General features: G+C 37.7%; 1 protein-coding gene across 1 annotated transcript in view; it reads right to left on the bottom strand.

Moving 5' to 3' along the window:
• Window positions 1–4414: 4414 nt before the first annotated feature.
• Window positions 4415–15133, bottom strand: part of LOC145263047 (N-terminal Xaa-Pro-Lys N-methyltransferase 1-A-like) — a 31775-nt gene continuing 21056 nt past the window's right edge. Inside the window, exon 2 of the mRNA XM_080119874.1 lies at window positions 4415–5237. Within this exon, the coding sequence (XP_079976000.1) occupies window positions 4728–5237 (510 nt within the window). The 3' untranslated portion in view covers window positions 4415–4727. The remainder of the gene's footprint in view (window positions 5238–15133) is intronic.

Below are 15133 nucleotides of genomic sequence, written 5' to 3' on the forward strand. Positions count from 1 at the left end.
AAACTTACTTCCAAAGGTATTGATTATCCAAGATGATGACTCACAAGTATTTTTTTAAATTGAACTCCAAAACAACAATGCTATAATCGGTTGGAAAGTAAACTTGTGAAAGTTGCAAAGTTCTATTTATAGACACTCGCGATAGGAACTAACCATTAAAATAGAGCTACGTTCTGTTATCAACCAATCAGAAACCAGATTTGCTCCATAAAAATATTGAATCTTTCGCATTTCAACACATAATTTTTTTTGTGTCAACATGAGAAAGAGGTTTTTCTCTTTGCCTTCAAAATTATAAAGTCTGAGACTTATACACCGAAAACTCTCCATCTTCAGGACTGGTACAGAATAGCTACTCATAAACTCTTCTGAAATTAAACATGGCTTCCTATTCAAAAGAGAGTTTTTGTAATTTTTTTACAAAAGGGGACCAGGGATTGAAGCTCATTTTTTTTAAACTTGGGCATATTTACCTAGGACGGGTTGAACCAGCTCCTTACATAGAACACACAGTATCCTGGATAAATACAGACCATGCACAACAGTCAATATAGTTACGGACAGCCAGTAATCAGACTAGCAACATATACTGTAGATGTATGGACTGGAGGAAGATATGACCTCTGCTTTGATCATGTGTAATCACATCTTCAGCTGACCTCTTTCGCATATTCGCCAATCTTGGAGTGGTTCTGGAACTATTGCTTAGTGGATGAACTTTGTGTTGCGGCATGAACTATGACCAAACCAACAAAGTTCCCTCTTTATAGACATTCGTGATCAGTTGATCATAATGATACAATCGATAGATTTATTTGCAGACTGTTATCCTCATCTTCATAGTTGTTGTTTTGGCCAGCTATTCCTCTGGCCTTCTTCATATGGTTAACTGTAACGGGATAGAGTCTTGGAACTGTATCCCTAATAATTACTGCCTTCCATAGTTGTTGCAATTACTGAGGAAAGAGTTACAAGTGAACTTAACAGATTTGACGTAAATTTTTTTATTTCAGGTCAGGAGTGAAAGTCAGTCATAAAAGTTTATCCAAGAAAGGGTCTTCATTGAGGAGAAAGCTCTTCAATAACAACTGAGTTTACAAAGTCGACTGAATACATAACCTCCTTGGTGGAACTAATAATAATAATAATTTGGGTCATAGTTAGCATTACTGCTCTATTTAAAGAGTATCGAGCACTCTAATTTCCTCATGAAAAAAAAACAAACATTTCTAATACTACTCACATGAGGACCCCAGAATTATAATTAAGTGTCACATACACACACATACATATATATATATATATACATATATATATACAGTAGCGTCCAAAAGTTAAGGGCTAGTAAAACCTCAGCAAGTTTAACCATATATTTGAAACAAATACACACGAACAACAAAAAATTACTTCACAATTATATAGATAACATGTATATCTTCAATGGGTCATAATTTCGTTAGCCTATACTAAGTATTTTTTGAATAACTACCATTTTAAATAAAATTGTTCAAAATTTGTGTGTCCAAAAGTTAAGGGCTAACACGATTGCGGTTTTTGTCCTTGCTGTGAATGGCTGAAATTACCAACTAACTAGTATTTGGTAAACAAACCCTTGCTATTTATGACTTCTTGACACGTCTTGGCACAGGAATCCACCAACTTCTTGCAAAACGCTGGCGTTATCGCACTCCATTCAGCATGTAAGCACTGCCAGAGTTCTTCTTGATTTTTTGGGAGCTGAAATTGAGCACGTTCACCAACTATTTTCCAGATATTCTCAATAGGATTAAGATCTGGACTCTGAGGGGGCCAACACATCGTTTCAACTTCTTCCTCGTCTTAAAATGTTTTTACTTTCTTAGCAGTGTGACAAGGAGCGTTATCCTGCATGAAAATTGCAGGTTGATAGAGCGACGACCGAAGACTAGGAACTGCATGCTGCCGTAGAATCTGCTTATAAACTTCTGCATTTATTCCACCTTGCAGACGAATCAGTAGTCCACAGCCTGCAGCTGACATAACGCCCCAAACCATTACACTTCCTCCTCCAAATTTCACAGTTTTTTTCACGCACTTAACCTCCAATCTCTCACCAGTTCTTCGCCGGACATACGTGTTGCCATCAGATCCGATAACGTTAAACTTCGATTCATCACTAAAGTGCACACAGGACCAGTTTTCGGTTGTCCACACAACGTGTTCTTGGGCAAAAGCGAGGCGGAGCTTCTGATTCTTTTTGGAGATAAGAGGCTTCCTTGCTGGCACTCGAAATTGCAATACAGATGCGTGACCGGCGTGTAACAGTTTGCCGAGACGTTTGAACAATAGACCTTTGCTTTAGTTCTCGAGATATTTTAGCAGCAGTGTTAAATCTGTCTTTAAGTGACATTTTGACAATAAGACGATCCTGTTGAGCAGTTGTGATTCAAGGTCTACCAGATTTGGGGGCAGCTGCCACTGATCCTGACTGCTTGAAATGTGCCACAATACGCTTTACTACACTAGGAGACCTTCCTACGGTGTCAACAATCTCAGAAGTTTTCTTGCCATTACTATGAAGATGAATAATTAGCTGTTTTTCTTCGACAGAAACGGGACGACGTTGTTTTGCTGCCATGTTGTACTAGTGCGATACAAACACTCATTTCTTTTACTCAATTACAATAATTTTAATGTTCTTTAGTAAAAATTTGAAGTAGGATTATTCATAGTACCTGTCTGACACCTATACAGTACCTTACTGTTATAATAATTAAAGATTATACTGCCTAGCCCTTAACTTTTGGACCACGAGAATTTGGACAAACTTTTGTGTTATTGGTCATAACTTTAAAAATATCCAACGGATGCTTATTAAATTTAGGCGAGACATGAGTGATGAGTATATCTATAAGTATATATTCATATTAAGTATTTTAAATGAACGGTTTTTCTTAAAAAGTACTTAAACTTGTCTTGAAACTACTAGCCCTTAACTTTTGGACGCTACTGTATATATATATAGTCATCCACATACAGTACTGTTTCGCTGTTTCACAGCTCATCAGTGCGGCTAGACAGGGAACCACCTCAAGCCAGGATTGAAACCCGACTGTCTGTATGGCAGTCAAGGCTCCTAACCATTACGCTATTGGCGGCCGCTGAACGAGTAGTGAATTTAACGATGTTTTGACATTGTCCGAAATACCGCCGCTCGATATATATATATATATATATATATATATATATATATATCGTATATTTCGGCATATAAGGCGACCGTCAGATAAGATGAGGTAAAAAATTGGAGCAAACTTTAATAAATTTATCATATATCAGTTGTATAAGACGACTGCTAAATCACGAAACCATATTTGTTTATCCTAGGCTAGAAATTGCAACACCCGGTATCTTATAAAATATTGGTTTTTAAAGATGATTTTTTAACTTTAAGGGTCATATTATACGCCAAAATATATGGTATATATATATATATATATATATATATATATATATATATATATATATGTTAGCTTCCTTCAATTTTAACAGACTATTGATACCAACTGTAAGACTGCCTGCATGTGAAATTTTTGTGGCAAGAATTGCATGATCTCCAACCACACACCTCTTCTGAGTTGGCATTATTAAATACCAGTGGAAAGTGAAAATTCAAGACGACAAGAAACAATGTTGAGATAAGCGAAGAGTACATACACTGCTTAGAATTCCCATTTAGATGTTATTCATTTTTGTTTTGCAATACTTTTTGAATGAATTCAATTATTTATACGAAAGTGCATTTTTACTTAAATAAGTGTTGGAAATAATTTTCCCTTTTACCAATTTGGTACACCCAAATAGAGAGCAGCATATATATTGTTTAAAATATAATTATCCATTGACACGTGTTTCGTCGTCTATGACTCTCATCAGAGTGGCTAGATTCAGCCACTCTGATGAGAGTCATAGACGACGAAACACGTGTCAATGGATAATTATATTTTAAACAATATATATATATATATATATATATATATATATATATATATATATATATATATATATGTATGTATGGCATAATCGCATTGACACACCGGTTCTCATCAAATCACCAAAGTTAAGTAACGTTGAGCCTGGTTAGTACCAGATGGGTAACCATTTGGAAATTCTAAGTGCTGTATGTGCTCTCCGCTTATCTCGGCATTTGTTTCCAGTCGTCGTGTACTTCACTTGCCACTAGTATTTAACAATGTTGTCTCAGGAGAGGTGTGGTTGGAGATTGGGCACCTCCTGCCACAAAAATTTCATGCGCAGGCACCCCTTCGTGTGTATCCATAGTCTGTCAAAGACTGAAGGAAGCCTTTATGTATGTATGGTACTGTATTATTCTGTGGACCTCATATGTCGAATTGCAAAAGAAAAAGGCATTACATTTTTCGTTTAATAAAAAGGCTTCATTTTTATATGCAAGTTTAAAGAAAGCAATAATGTGATTAATCAATGGTATGATGATGATGATGAAAAATTAAAAAAGAAAAAAAAAGAAAAGAAGCGATGCTGCCAATTCAAAATAATTCCGGACGGGGTTATTTTTTTTTCTTTGGTTAATATTAACTTCAATTATAACAATGCATTTTTGCTTAAACTTAAAAGTAATCAGTCTCGGAATGAATACAAAGAGAGCGCGATAAATGTTCTTATCCGCATGGAAGGATTTCCGTTTTAGAAAGACGTTCAAACACAGGTTATTTCATTGCAAACATGTATACAGCAAATAACCCCGGCGGAAGGCCCTCTTGCTTTTTAGTTTTTATGATTTTCAACCCTGACCGCTTAATCAGAGAAATCATTTCCGACATTGGCCGAGTGTAGCTACTATCTATTTGGTCAAAGTCTCTTTCTTCAGATGTCACATTCTCTTTAATCACAATGAGACCGCCAGGAACAATGGCGGCTTTACAACGAGTGAAGAACGCCACAAAATCCTCATCAGTCAAATGACCGAGGACCCATTGACACCAAATCACATTGTATCGACCAGACTCTGGGACAAAGTCTTGGAGTCCACTGCAAATGTAGCGGTCAACTTTGTTCTTCCGGTCGCCGAGATAAGATTGTGCCTGGTTCAGGAATGTCTGGTTAAGTTCCACCATGTCGACTTGGTTGAAAAGGGAAGTGAGAAGATATTTAGTGACACGGCCAATGCCAGCACCACAGTCGAGGGCTCGGTTGTTGGGAGTGTTGCCACCATGCGTCTGAAAGAAGAAAATAGAGAATTGTAAAATATTTAAGACTAGAATTAAATTAAAGGAAAAAAAAGAAGTGGACATAGAAAAAAAGTAGACAATGAAAAGAAAGTAGACGATGAAAAAAAGTAGATGCCGCTCCAAGAACACCATTTCTTGCATTAATAAAGCACAAAATAAACTTCATAATCTGGTAGAGAATGATCTCTTCTCTCAACAATTAATTCTGCGTAGCAGAAATGTTGTTAATCAGTATTTCTCTACTCTATCGTTGGGAGGGGACAGTGGTCAAGTGGTTAACAATACGCACCAACAACCCAGGGGTTCCAAGTTGGAATCCAGTTTATTCCACAAAAATCACTTTCACTTAGGATGTTGGCAACCTTCATGTGGCTGCTCCTGTAAGTATCTGCGGTCTTTCTAGAAATAATTTTGACTATAAACAAAAAAAAAATGAAAGGAAAAAAAAGGAAAGGAAGGTTGGTTGTTTTTGCTTTACGGCATATCAATCCTTTTCAGGTTATTTAATGCCGAATCCAGTTATTTTTAAGAAAAATTTAATAGAATATATTCTTTTTTTCAAGTAGGTTTCTATTTAACCCATAATTGGGACCCTAACAGGTACTATGAATTTGGGTCAGAGTGGACCTGAGAGCAATGGCTGTTAAAGGATGGCTCCACACACCCCAAAGCCTGCAAGCTGAGGCCTCGCCATCAGATATAGTTTAAGGTCATATCCAGGACCAGAAAGAAAAGAAAGAAAGAAAAAAGAAAAAGAAGAAAAATCAGGGAAACCAATGCCAACAATAGAATCTCCAGATTCATACAGTATGATGAAGATACTGAATCATTATTTCTATGAAAGGTGTCGATCGAGCTTCAATCTTTGGTTCCTTTTTGTGAAACAATGACAGCAAGTACTCGTCTTACTAACGCAAGTACAAAGAACTTTCCTTTCTTTCTGTGTGCCTAACATCAAATGAACTTTCCATGAAAAGAGTTTCTTACCCCAACAACCTCATCTGTGAAACATGTGACAATGGGATTGTGTACTTGTAGGTTACAACATGGTCATCTTCAAATCGGATATCAAACGTTTGTCATGAAATCAAATTTTATTTATTCCATTTATTATTTTTTAATCGTCTTATAACATTTCTTTTCAACTGAAAAATCTATCCTTTCCATTAACCCTTTGAGTGTTTTTTAGCCTTGATAACTCGTGACTTCCTTTTTTTTTTAAAACTATGAAGTCACCACTCTAAAGCCACTCAAGGATATAGTGTCAGGTTGTCGGTAAGACAATACAGTGATGATCGGTAATGCTGGAAATTGGGTAGAATTTGATTATTGAAGAGAATGGCTCAACAAGAACTTGTTTACATTGGACTTGAAAGCAACCATGTTTTAGTCAGCTGGAAGACAATCCCGTGGTATTGTTTTCCACAGACTAGTATTTCTAGGAAACAAACTTTGTTAATGGAATTTTTGCTTCTTTTTAGGCACAGATAGAGAGTAAGAGAAGTTATCGCCGGTTTTCACACTCCTTTGTTTATTAGCCAGGAACAGATGTACAATACCAGGGACTCACCAGAGCCACCCTGTGCTTGGCCTTTTTTCCTGACTTGGACATCGGACACCATTCCCCTATTCCTAATTTCTTTCTTTCTCTCACAAACTGCGCAAATTGGATTTGCTTGCATGCTACCTGTGCTCACTCGGCTGGTTTGACCGGTCTTGTCTTGTCTGAGAGGTTGAGGATACCTGATTAACAGTTTGTCTGGCTGCTGTTTCCGATGACAGTACAGGAGCTCTAACTCTTTGGTAGTGCTTACAGCTATATAATATCAGGATAGTTGTAGTGCCATATTGCATGGTGGGTTTACATGATGCCACAACTTTTTAGGCAAGACTTGGCTAATGGACTGTTGTGTGTATACTTGGCGTCAAAACAGGCTCACTTTGTTCAACACTCCCCCCAACCTAAAATCAAACAAAAATGCAATGAAATGACAACCCAAACAAATATCACGATTAAACCAGACAACCTCCCAAACAAAAGAAATTTGCCTCCTCCCTTGAAACTTGCATTCGCAAATATCCATGGGCTTAGAAGTAATCTAGATGATGTAGAGTTTTACCTCTTAGTAAACTCCATGGATATCTTAGCATTAAGTGAAACAAATTTACACTTCTCAATCCCCGATAACTACTTTAACATGACAGGATACCTCTCTCTCTGCTTCAAGGACTTGTATAGATATAAGTACAGGTTTGGAGTTTATATTCGTAGCACCCTCTCTTTAACTAGAGAGCAACATTTTGAATCGGATGATCAGGCTTTTATGTGCTTCCAACTATCCTTCACCGTTTTCACTCAAGTCAGGATTGTGCCCTAATCGATCATGTCCCTGATAGCATAGATGCAATACTCTCTTTAGATAGTAATGCCCAAATACATGTGTTTGGTGACTTTAATGTCTACCATAAAAATTGGCTTGGTTTCTCAGGTTACACAGATGCAGCCAGACGCTCTTCCTATAGATTCTCTATAGCCTCAGAGACAGTAATGTTCCCAACTCGCCTTCCAGATTGTGAACACCAGCAAGCTTCACTTCTAGATCTATTCCTCACCACAGTACCCAAAGATTGTGTGACTCATGCCCACAGTACACTTGGAAATATAGACCACTTAGTGGCATTAGTTGACATCACACTTAATTCTTGCATATCCTAATGTATTAGAATACAGTATTCTTGTAGGTTAGATCATCTTTTGCTCCAACTGGACAAAAACTAATTGCTAATTACTCCCCAAGCTGCTATAAAATCATATACATCGCACTTTGGAGAGGGAATTTATCTTCTAGTTTTTAACCTTAGAAGGCAAAAATTTTAAAAGATGGATACTTATTAGCCATAGTTTGAACTTATACCTAAAGTTATATTAAGTAGAAACTCTATATTTTTATTTCTTTTAGATAGGCAAAAGTATTCCTTACTTTTTCCCAATGTATTTATTTGTCACCCCCACTTCATTACATATTAATCCGCAAATCATATTTAATCCTTGTTTAACTCCAGTAGATATTAACCTTACACTTACACCCCTTACTTAAGCCTTTTCACTGATAACGTGTGAATAACCACATCTTCCAATCTTAATCTTATTTTGAGTAATATAACTTCATACCAAGTATTAACTACCTATGATACTAACTCGATTAATCATAACTACACATGCAGGTCATTATTCTAGGAGAAAGAAAACTCTGATGTTAAACCTGTGCCACTGACCTCATACACCTTGGCACCAAATAGGGGAGGGAGGCAGGAGGCCTCTTATCCTGGTTGACAACCTTCCTAGAGTTGGTGACAATTAAATCATGGGTTTGCAAACTTAAACTGCTAAGGAGTAGGTAGGCTCTGCCTATCACCTGGCTTCCATAATTCTTTGCCTATTAGCCAGGAGTAGAGATGCGATCACAGGGACTCATTAGAAACCCTCATTGGCCTTGTTTCCTGACCAGGGCAATGAACGCCGTCCCCCACACTTGCCTCATTCTCTATAACTGGGCATTTTGGGAGCGTTTGTTTACCATGTATGCTAACATGGTTGGACTGGGCCACTCTCGTCTGACAGGTTTGATAGTACTGGTTTAACAGTTTGTATCACTGCTGTATTCTGACGGAGCCCTAACTCTTTAGTAGCTGTTAGAGGAGCTTCTCTATCATCAGTTGTATAATATCAGGATGGTTGTAGTGTCATGTCGCACATGGAAAGAAACCTACACTCATCTCCAGTAGGCATTCCAGAGGCCTAATTCCTGTGGACGAAGAGTCGGCTAATGGTCTACTTGTGTTGCATGATGGGTGGCAATGCACACCCACTTTGCCTAGCATCCCTCACCCTAAACTTAAATCATAAAAATGACAGCTCAATCCAAAATAATGATTAAACCCGACACACAATTGAACAATGCTACGCCTCCTCCCTTGAAGCTCACATTTACAAATATCCATGGACTTAGAACTAACTTAGACAAGGTTGAATCATTTCTCCTAGCAAACTTCCCGGATATCTTAATGCTAAATGAAACTAACTTGCACTCCCCTATCTCTTCTAACCACTTTAAGATGTCTGGTTATCTTCCATTTTGTTGTAAGGACGCATACACAAACTATACTTGTAACACCCTCCCCATGACTTGGAAATCTAAACTAGAATCAGACGACCATATGCATTAGACTAATTTGACAACATATTGCTACTTTTACTTTCTTTATCGCTCTTTCTCAAAGACTGCACTCTAATCAATCACACCTCTGACAGTACAGATGTAGCACTCTCCCTAGACATGAGTGCCCAAATACATGTAATGTCCACCACAGTAGTTGGCTTGGTTTCTCTAACTAAACAGACACAGCTGGTAGCATCACCCATAACATTTCTATATCCCATTCCTTGACACAGGCAGTAACATTCCCGCTAGTATCCCAGATCGGCAGGACAATATCCCACATCTGGACCTATTTTTGACTACAGTTCCTGAGGATTGTGTAACAAATACCTATTGCCCTCACAGTAATGTTAATCATGCTGTGATAATGATAGTCATTACCCTAAACTCTCGACCCGATATTGAAGAGTCACTGCTCAAAACAGCAAGGTTCTACAATAAGGCTGATAACGGACGCCATCAGGGATTACATCAGAGATGCTCCATTTTCTCTCCCTGCTGAACAGTGAACAAATGAGACCACTGAATAATTCAAAATGGCAATTGAAGCACATATTCTCACAGTAAATCTATAGCAATGTAGTAAATAATGGACAATAAACAATACCCACTATCAAACAATCTTGAAGTTGTTTGCACGGCAACTAAGAAGGCTAATCTGCTTGGCAGTGGTTTGCTGCAACTATACTTTGAACCCAGAAAACCACTCCCTCCCAGATTTTCCTCTGCCGACAGAAACCACACTAGATCTGAAAATACTCTATCTAAAGTAAATGATATCATAAAAAAATCTAGTAGCCTCAAAAGCATGTAGACCTGATCTCATCCTGGCTGTACTATTAAATATTATGCTACGCTGAGATTGCCCCAGTTCTCTTTAAACTTTTCAACAAAGGGAAAACAAATGAACACATATTCAAGGCAATGGTGGAAACCCTAGAGGAAGATCTCTGGTCTGTGGTGGAATAGGAACAAAAATGGATGGTCACATTCAATGCTGCCAAGACTAAGCTTGTTTCCTTCTCAACCACTAATAGCCATGAAAGTACTTCATTCAAACTCCTCGGCTTTACGTTCATGGAGAATAGGAGTTTGAACAGATACATTAAGTGCATTGACAGGACTGCTGCAAAGAAAGATGGGCTCCCTCTACCGTGCTAGAAAGTTACTAATACCTGAGAGTATCCTGTACCTTAACAAAACCATCATTTGCATATGTATGGAGCATTGTTGCCACATTTGGGCTGGTGTATCTGTTACTAGTCTCTCCCTCTTAAAATGGTGAATCTCTTTTGAACCTTGTCTAATAAGTCTTGCACTATCAGCTAGGCTTCAACTTTTGTCCAATCGATGAAATGTTGTATCCCTCTGCCTGCTTTACAAGTATTTTAATGGTAGGTGCTCTGACAAACTACAAGTCATTGTGCCCTTCGAGGCAGATAAACCTGACAAGCAGCAAAATCCTACCCCTACACAGTAGAAATCTAAGAAAGTCTTCTACTCTAATAGTTTCTTCCTTAAGACTGTTAGACTTTGGAATTCCCTTCCGTGTTTCCGTTTCCCTGACTGTACTGTTATGCAGAAGATCAAGTGTAATGTAAACAGACATCTTGTTTCTCAACTCCCTACATAGTAACCCTACAAATTATGTCCCAGATAGTAGCCCCCAACATCAAAGTAACACTGTGCCTTGTTGGGGGGGATGAAAATAAAAAAAATAAAATAAATAAAATCGCAACCCCAAAGTCAGGAGCCATTGCTCAAAATAACAAGGTACTACAAAAGGGCTGACTGGGAAGCTATTAGAACACATCAGAGATGCCTCATGGACCAATATCTTCTCTCTTCCTGCTGAACAGTGTGCCAATGAGACAACTGAATGGTGAAAAGCAGGCATTGAAGCACATGTTAACACACGGAAGCATTATAGCAAGCCCCACTCACCCCCATGATTTACTACAGATTGTGCAGCTGTCATTGCACAAAGGCAGCATGCATTCTCCTGGTTCGTACATCATAATTCAAATACAAATAGGCAAAAATTCATAAATGCTAAAAATCATTGCAAGAAAGAAATTATGGCAGTCACAAAAAAGCATGCTGAAATAATCACAGAATGCATAAAATCACAAAAAATAAGAAGTGTAGTGAATAAAAGGAAATTCCCCCATTATCCAACAACTAGAAGGTTGCATGCACAGTAAACTGAGAAGATGGAACTGCTTGCCTGGTGATTCGTCTCCAACTTCACTTTAGAGCCAACACACAACTTCTTCCCAAATTTTTCTATGTGGACGGAAGCCACACTAGATATGAAAATCACCCCTTCTTATGTCTGCAATATCATAAAAAAACTTAAACACCCACAAGGCGTGTGGGCTTGATCTTATCCCTGCTATACTAATTAAGAAATGCTCAGCTGAGCTAGCTCCTGTACTTTCCAAGCTCTAAATGCCTTGCTGAATTTTGATTCCTTAATAGCTGGAAGATGGCCTCTATGGTACTAGTGTACAAGAATTCTTGTGAATTTCAATTATCTCTCAATTATCGCTCTACCAATCTCCTCCCCCTCTTCACTAAAATCTTTGAGGCTTTAATTTATCAACCATAAGTTCTCCACCTCGCAAAAGCAAATTTTTTCTCTTACAAACAGGATGGATTTACACAATGTTTGACTGCAGATATTTTAACCGTCATCTCTGAACGCATATACCATGCACTGGATAAGGCGGGCAAACCCAGAGCAGTAACCCTTGATATATCCAAGGCCTTTGACAAAGTTTGGCATGAAGGGCTGCAAATGAAAATTAAATTGTACATTGTAACTAGATGTATACTAAATATAATTAGATCTTTCTTAAACAATAGAACCATCCAGGTTATCATTGATGGACGTATATCCAAACAGCATAACATTAACATGAGAGTGCTCCAGGGGTTGATCCTTGGACCACTATTATTCCTGATATTCATAAACGACCTTCCTGATAATATTGTGTCAGAGATGAGTATATTTGCTGATGATACAATGCTCTATGTACGAGGGAAGAACAGATGTACATAAATCTAAGTCAATAGCAAAACGTTAGAAATTCCAGATCACAATGAAATGGAGCCGAAAATGGATGGTAACATTTAACGCTAGTAAAATTAAGCTGCTCTTCTTTAACAATTACAAGACACCTTTGCAACCACCAATATCCATAACAAATAATACCCTACCTGAGAATTCTTCCTTCAAACCTCTCAGAACATTCACAGGGATTATGAACTGGAAAAATATACTGAGGACATTGTGAAGGCTGCTGCAAAGAAGGTGAGTACCCTCTATTAAGCTAAAAGACTACTCACACCTTAGAGTATTCTGTACCTCTACAAGGCCACCATTCGCCGATGCATGGAGTATTGTTGTCACATCTGGGCTGGTACATCTACTACTAGTTCTCCCTTTTGGATAGGGTCTAAAAGAGTTTTCAATCTAATATATCCCACTTTGTCAACTAAGCTCCAACCCCTGTTTCATCGCTGAAATATTGCATCTCTGAGCCTGTTTTACAAATATTTTACTGGAATGTGCTCTGATGAACTTGTTGCACTTGTGGCCCCTACATATTCATGACAAACCTGCTTAGCAACAAAATCTCACCCCATCACCCTAAATGCTACAAAGCTTTCCACTCTAATAGTTTCTTCCTTTGAACAGCTAGACATTGGAATTTCTTTCCTGCCACCCTAGTTGTACAAATATTCAGAAGTTTAAATGTAATGTAAACCAGCATCTTGTTAATCTTTTCATAGGCTTGGTTCCAAATAGTAGTCCCTTACATCCAAGTGGCGATATGCCTTGTTAGGAGTGAACGTGAGTAAAAAAAAAAGTTGTTGACAATGGTTGCAACTAGATGAGTATTTATCACGACTGTTTCACAGATGGGGCTCAAAGACTGAAGCTTAGTCAAACACTTGCATTTAGAAAAAGAAACAAAAAAAGATATTGTGATTTTTTGGCATGCAAGGAGCAGACAAGATCTACATCTTCCCCTCTGTCTTTGTTCAGTCTCAAGAGACAATGGATACCCCTGTAAGGGTAGCTGCACATCTAATTTTGAGGCAAGATTTGCGCAAGCCTTAACCACACCTCTTATGAATCAAGAGTGCTCAAATCTAGTGACAAGGAGAAGTGCTCGATGACTGAAAACACATACAGCACCTGGAATTCCCAAATGGTCACTCATTCTAGTACTGACCAGGCTCCCTGTTGCTTAACTTTGGTGATCTAATAGGAACCGGTCTGTCAATGTGAATTATGCCATCCATATAATGATTGATGAGGGAGTTTCAAACATGCAATTAAATTTCAGACAAAATGGGAAGTTTATATGAAGCCCTTAGAATCATACAGTACCAAACAGCATGTTTAGAGAAAATGAGTTATGTACTATGTTCTCTGAACTCTCCTCTACACTATAAAATAACAACCTTCCAAGTTCCACCTCAGTGATGTGCCATTGCTATCCAGATACCCAACGCCATATTTGCTGAAAAAAGATCAACTCGCTCATGTAGAAGCTCTCCCCACTTTTGTACACTTTGCAGATGTTGCTTATCTCCGTGGTGTTCTTAGCAAACAAAGGGCTTTTCATCAAAACATGAAATAACACCCAACCTTATAGACAACTGCAGCTTTTAGTGATGATGCTGATGATTGCAACATATTCACGGATTCACTGCAGAATGACTAAGATGCAATTTAAGTATAATAAAACTTTTTCTTGTTTCTTTAACTACATAAAAAACTAGATGTACCCAGTGTTGTCCGGTATTAAACCTAACATTAAATTCCTTTAAAAATAAAGTAAAAAAAAACAAAAAAAAAAACTTAGGCATCTGCATATGAGTATTATATAGTATAGTTTTTTCTAAACAGTTCACTTCTTGTGAGTCCAAAAAAAATACTCGATTAAACCAAAACCTAAAGACAGGGAGTCAAGTACAATAACCATTAGGCCAGCCTGATACGATCTTTAAAAAGTGTTTTCAAACCTACTTATTCTTAACAATGTGAACGATTCACACATGTGCATTCGTGAAACAGTTGACAAACAAATAAAAATCTGGTGACCCCCCCCCCCAAGTACCAGTTTTTCAATTTTGACCCTTTAGCAACCCCCTTTTTTTTTTTTTTTTTTCTTTTTGGATGAAAATTGATTAAAAAGTTTTCCACGTGTCTAAATACTTTATAAACCAAATTTCAAGTCTGTAGATCAAAAATTTGTTGAGTATATAGGTTGAAAAGTGTCCCTCGCCAACACTCATATTTTCACTTTTATATAGAGATCATTACTATGTTCATAGGCAACAATAACAACTATCATCAGCATATACTTCAAATGAGTCTGAAATTAAAGTGCATGAAAAAAAAATTCAAGTTTATTCTGAACACTGTTTAGATAGAAAACTAGTTTTGAAATTTGTCCTGGAACACTTTTTACATAATACACATGTCATAGGTCGGCATAATCACGTTGACACACCGGTTCCTGTTAGATTAGTGTCATAGGTCGGCATAATCACGTTGACACACCGGTTCCTGTTAGATTAGTGTACTAGGTGGGCATAATCACGTTGACACACCGGTTCCTGTTAGATTAGTGTCATAGGTCGGCA

Source organism: Euprymna scolopes, chromosome 38, assembly GCF_053919585.1.
Source record: "Euprymna scolopes isolate OS-2025 chromosome 38, ASM5391958v1, whole genome shotgun sequence".
In the NCBI taxonomy this organism is placed as follows: domain Eukaryota; kingdom Metazoa; phylum Mollusca; class Cephalopoda; order Sepiida; family Sepiolidae; genus Euprymna; species Euprymna scolopes.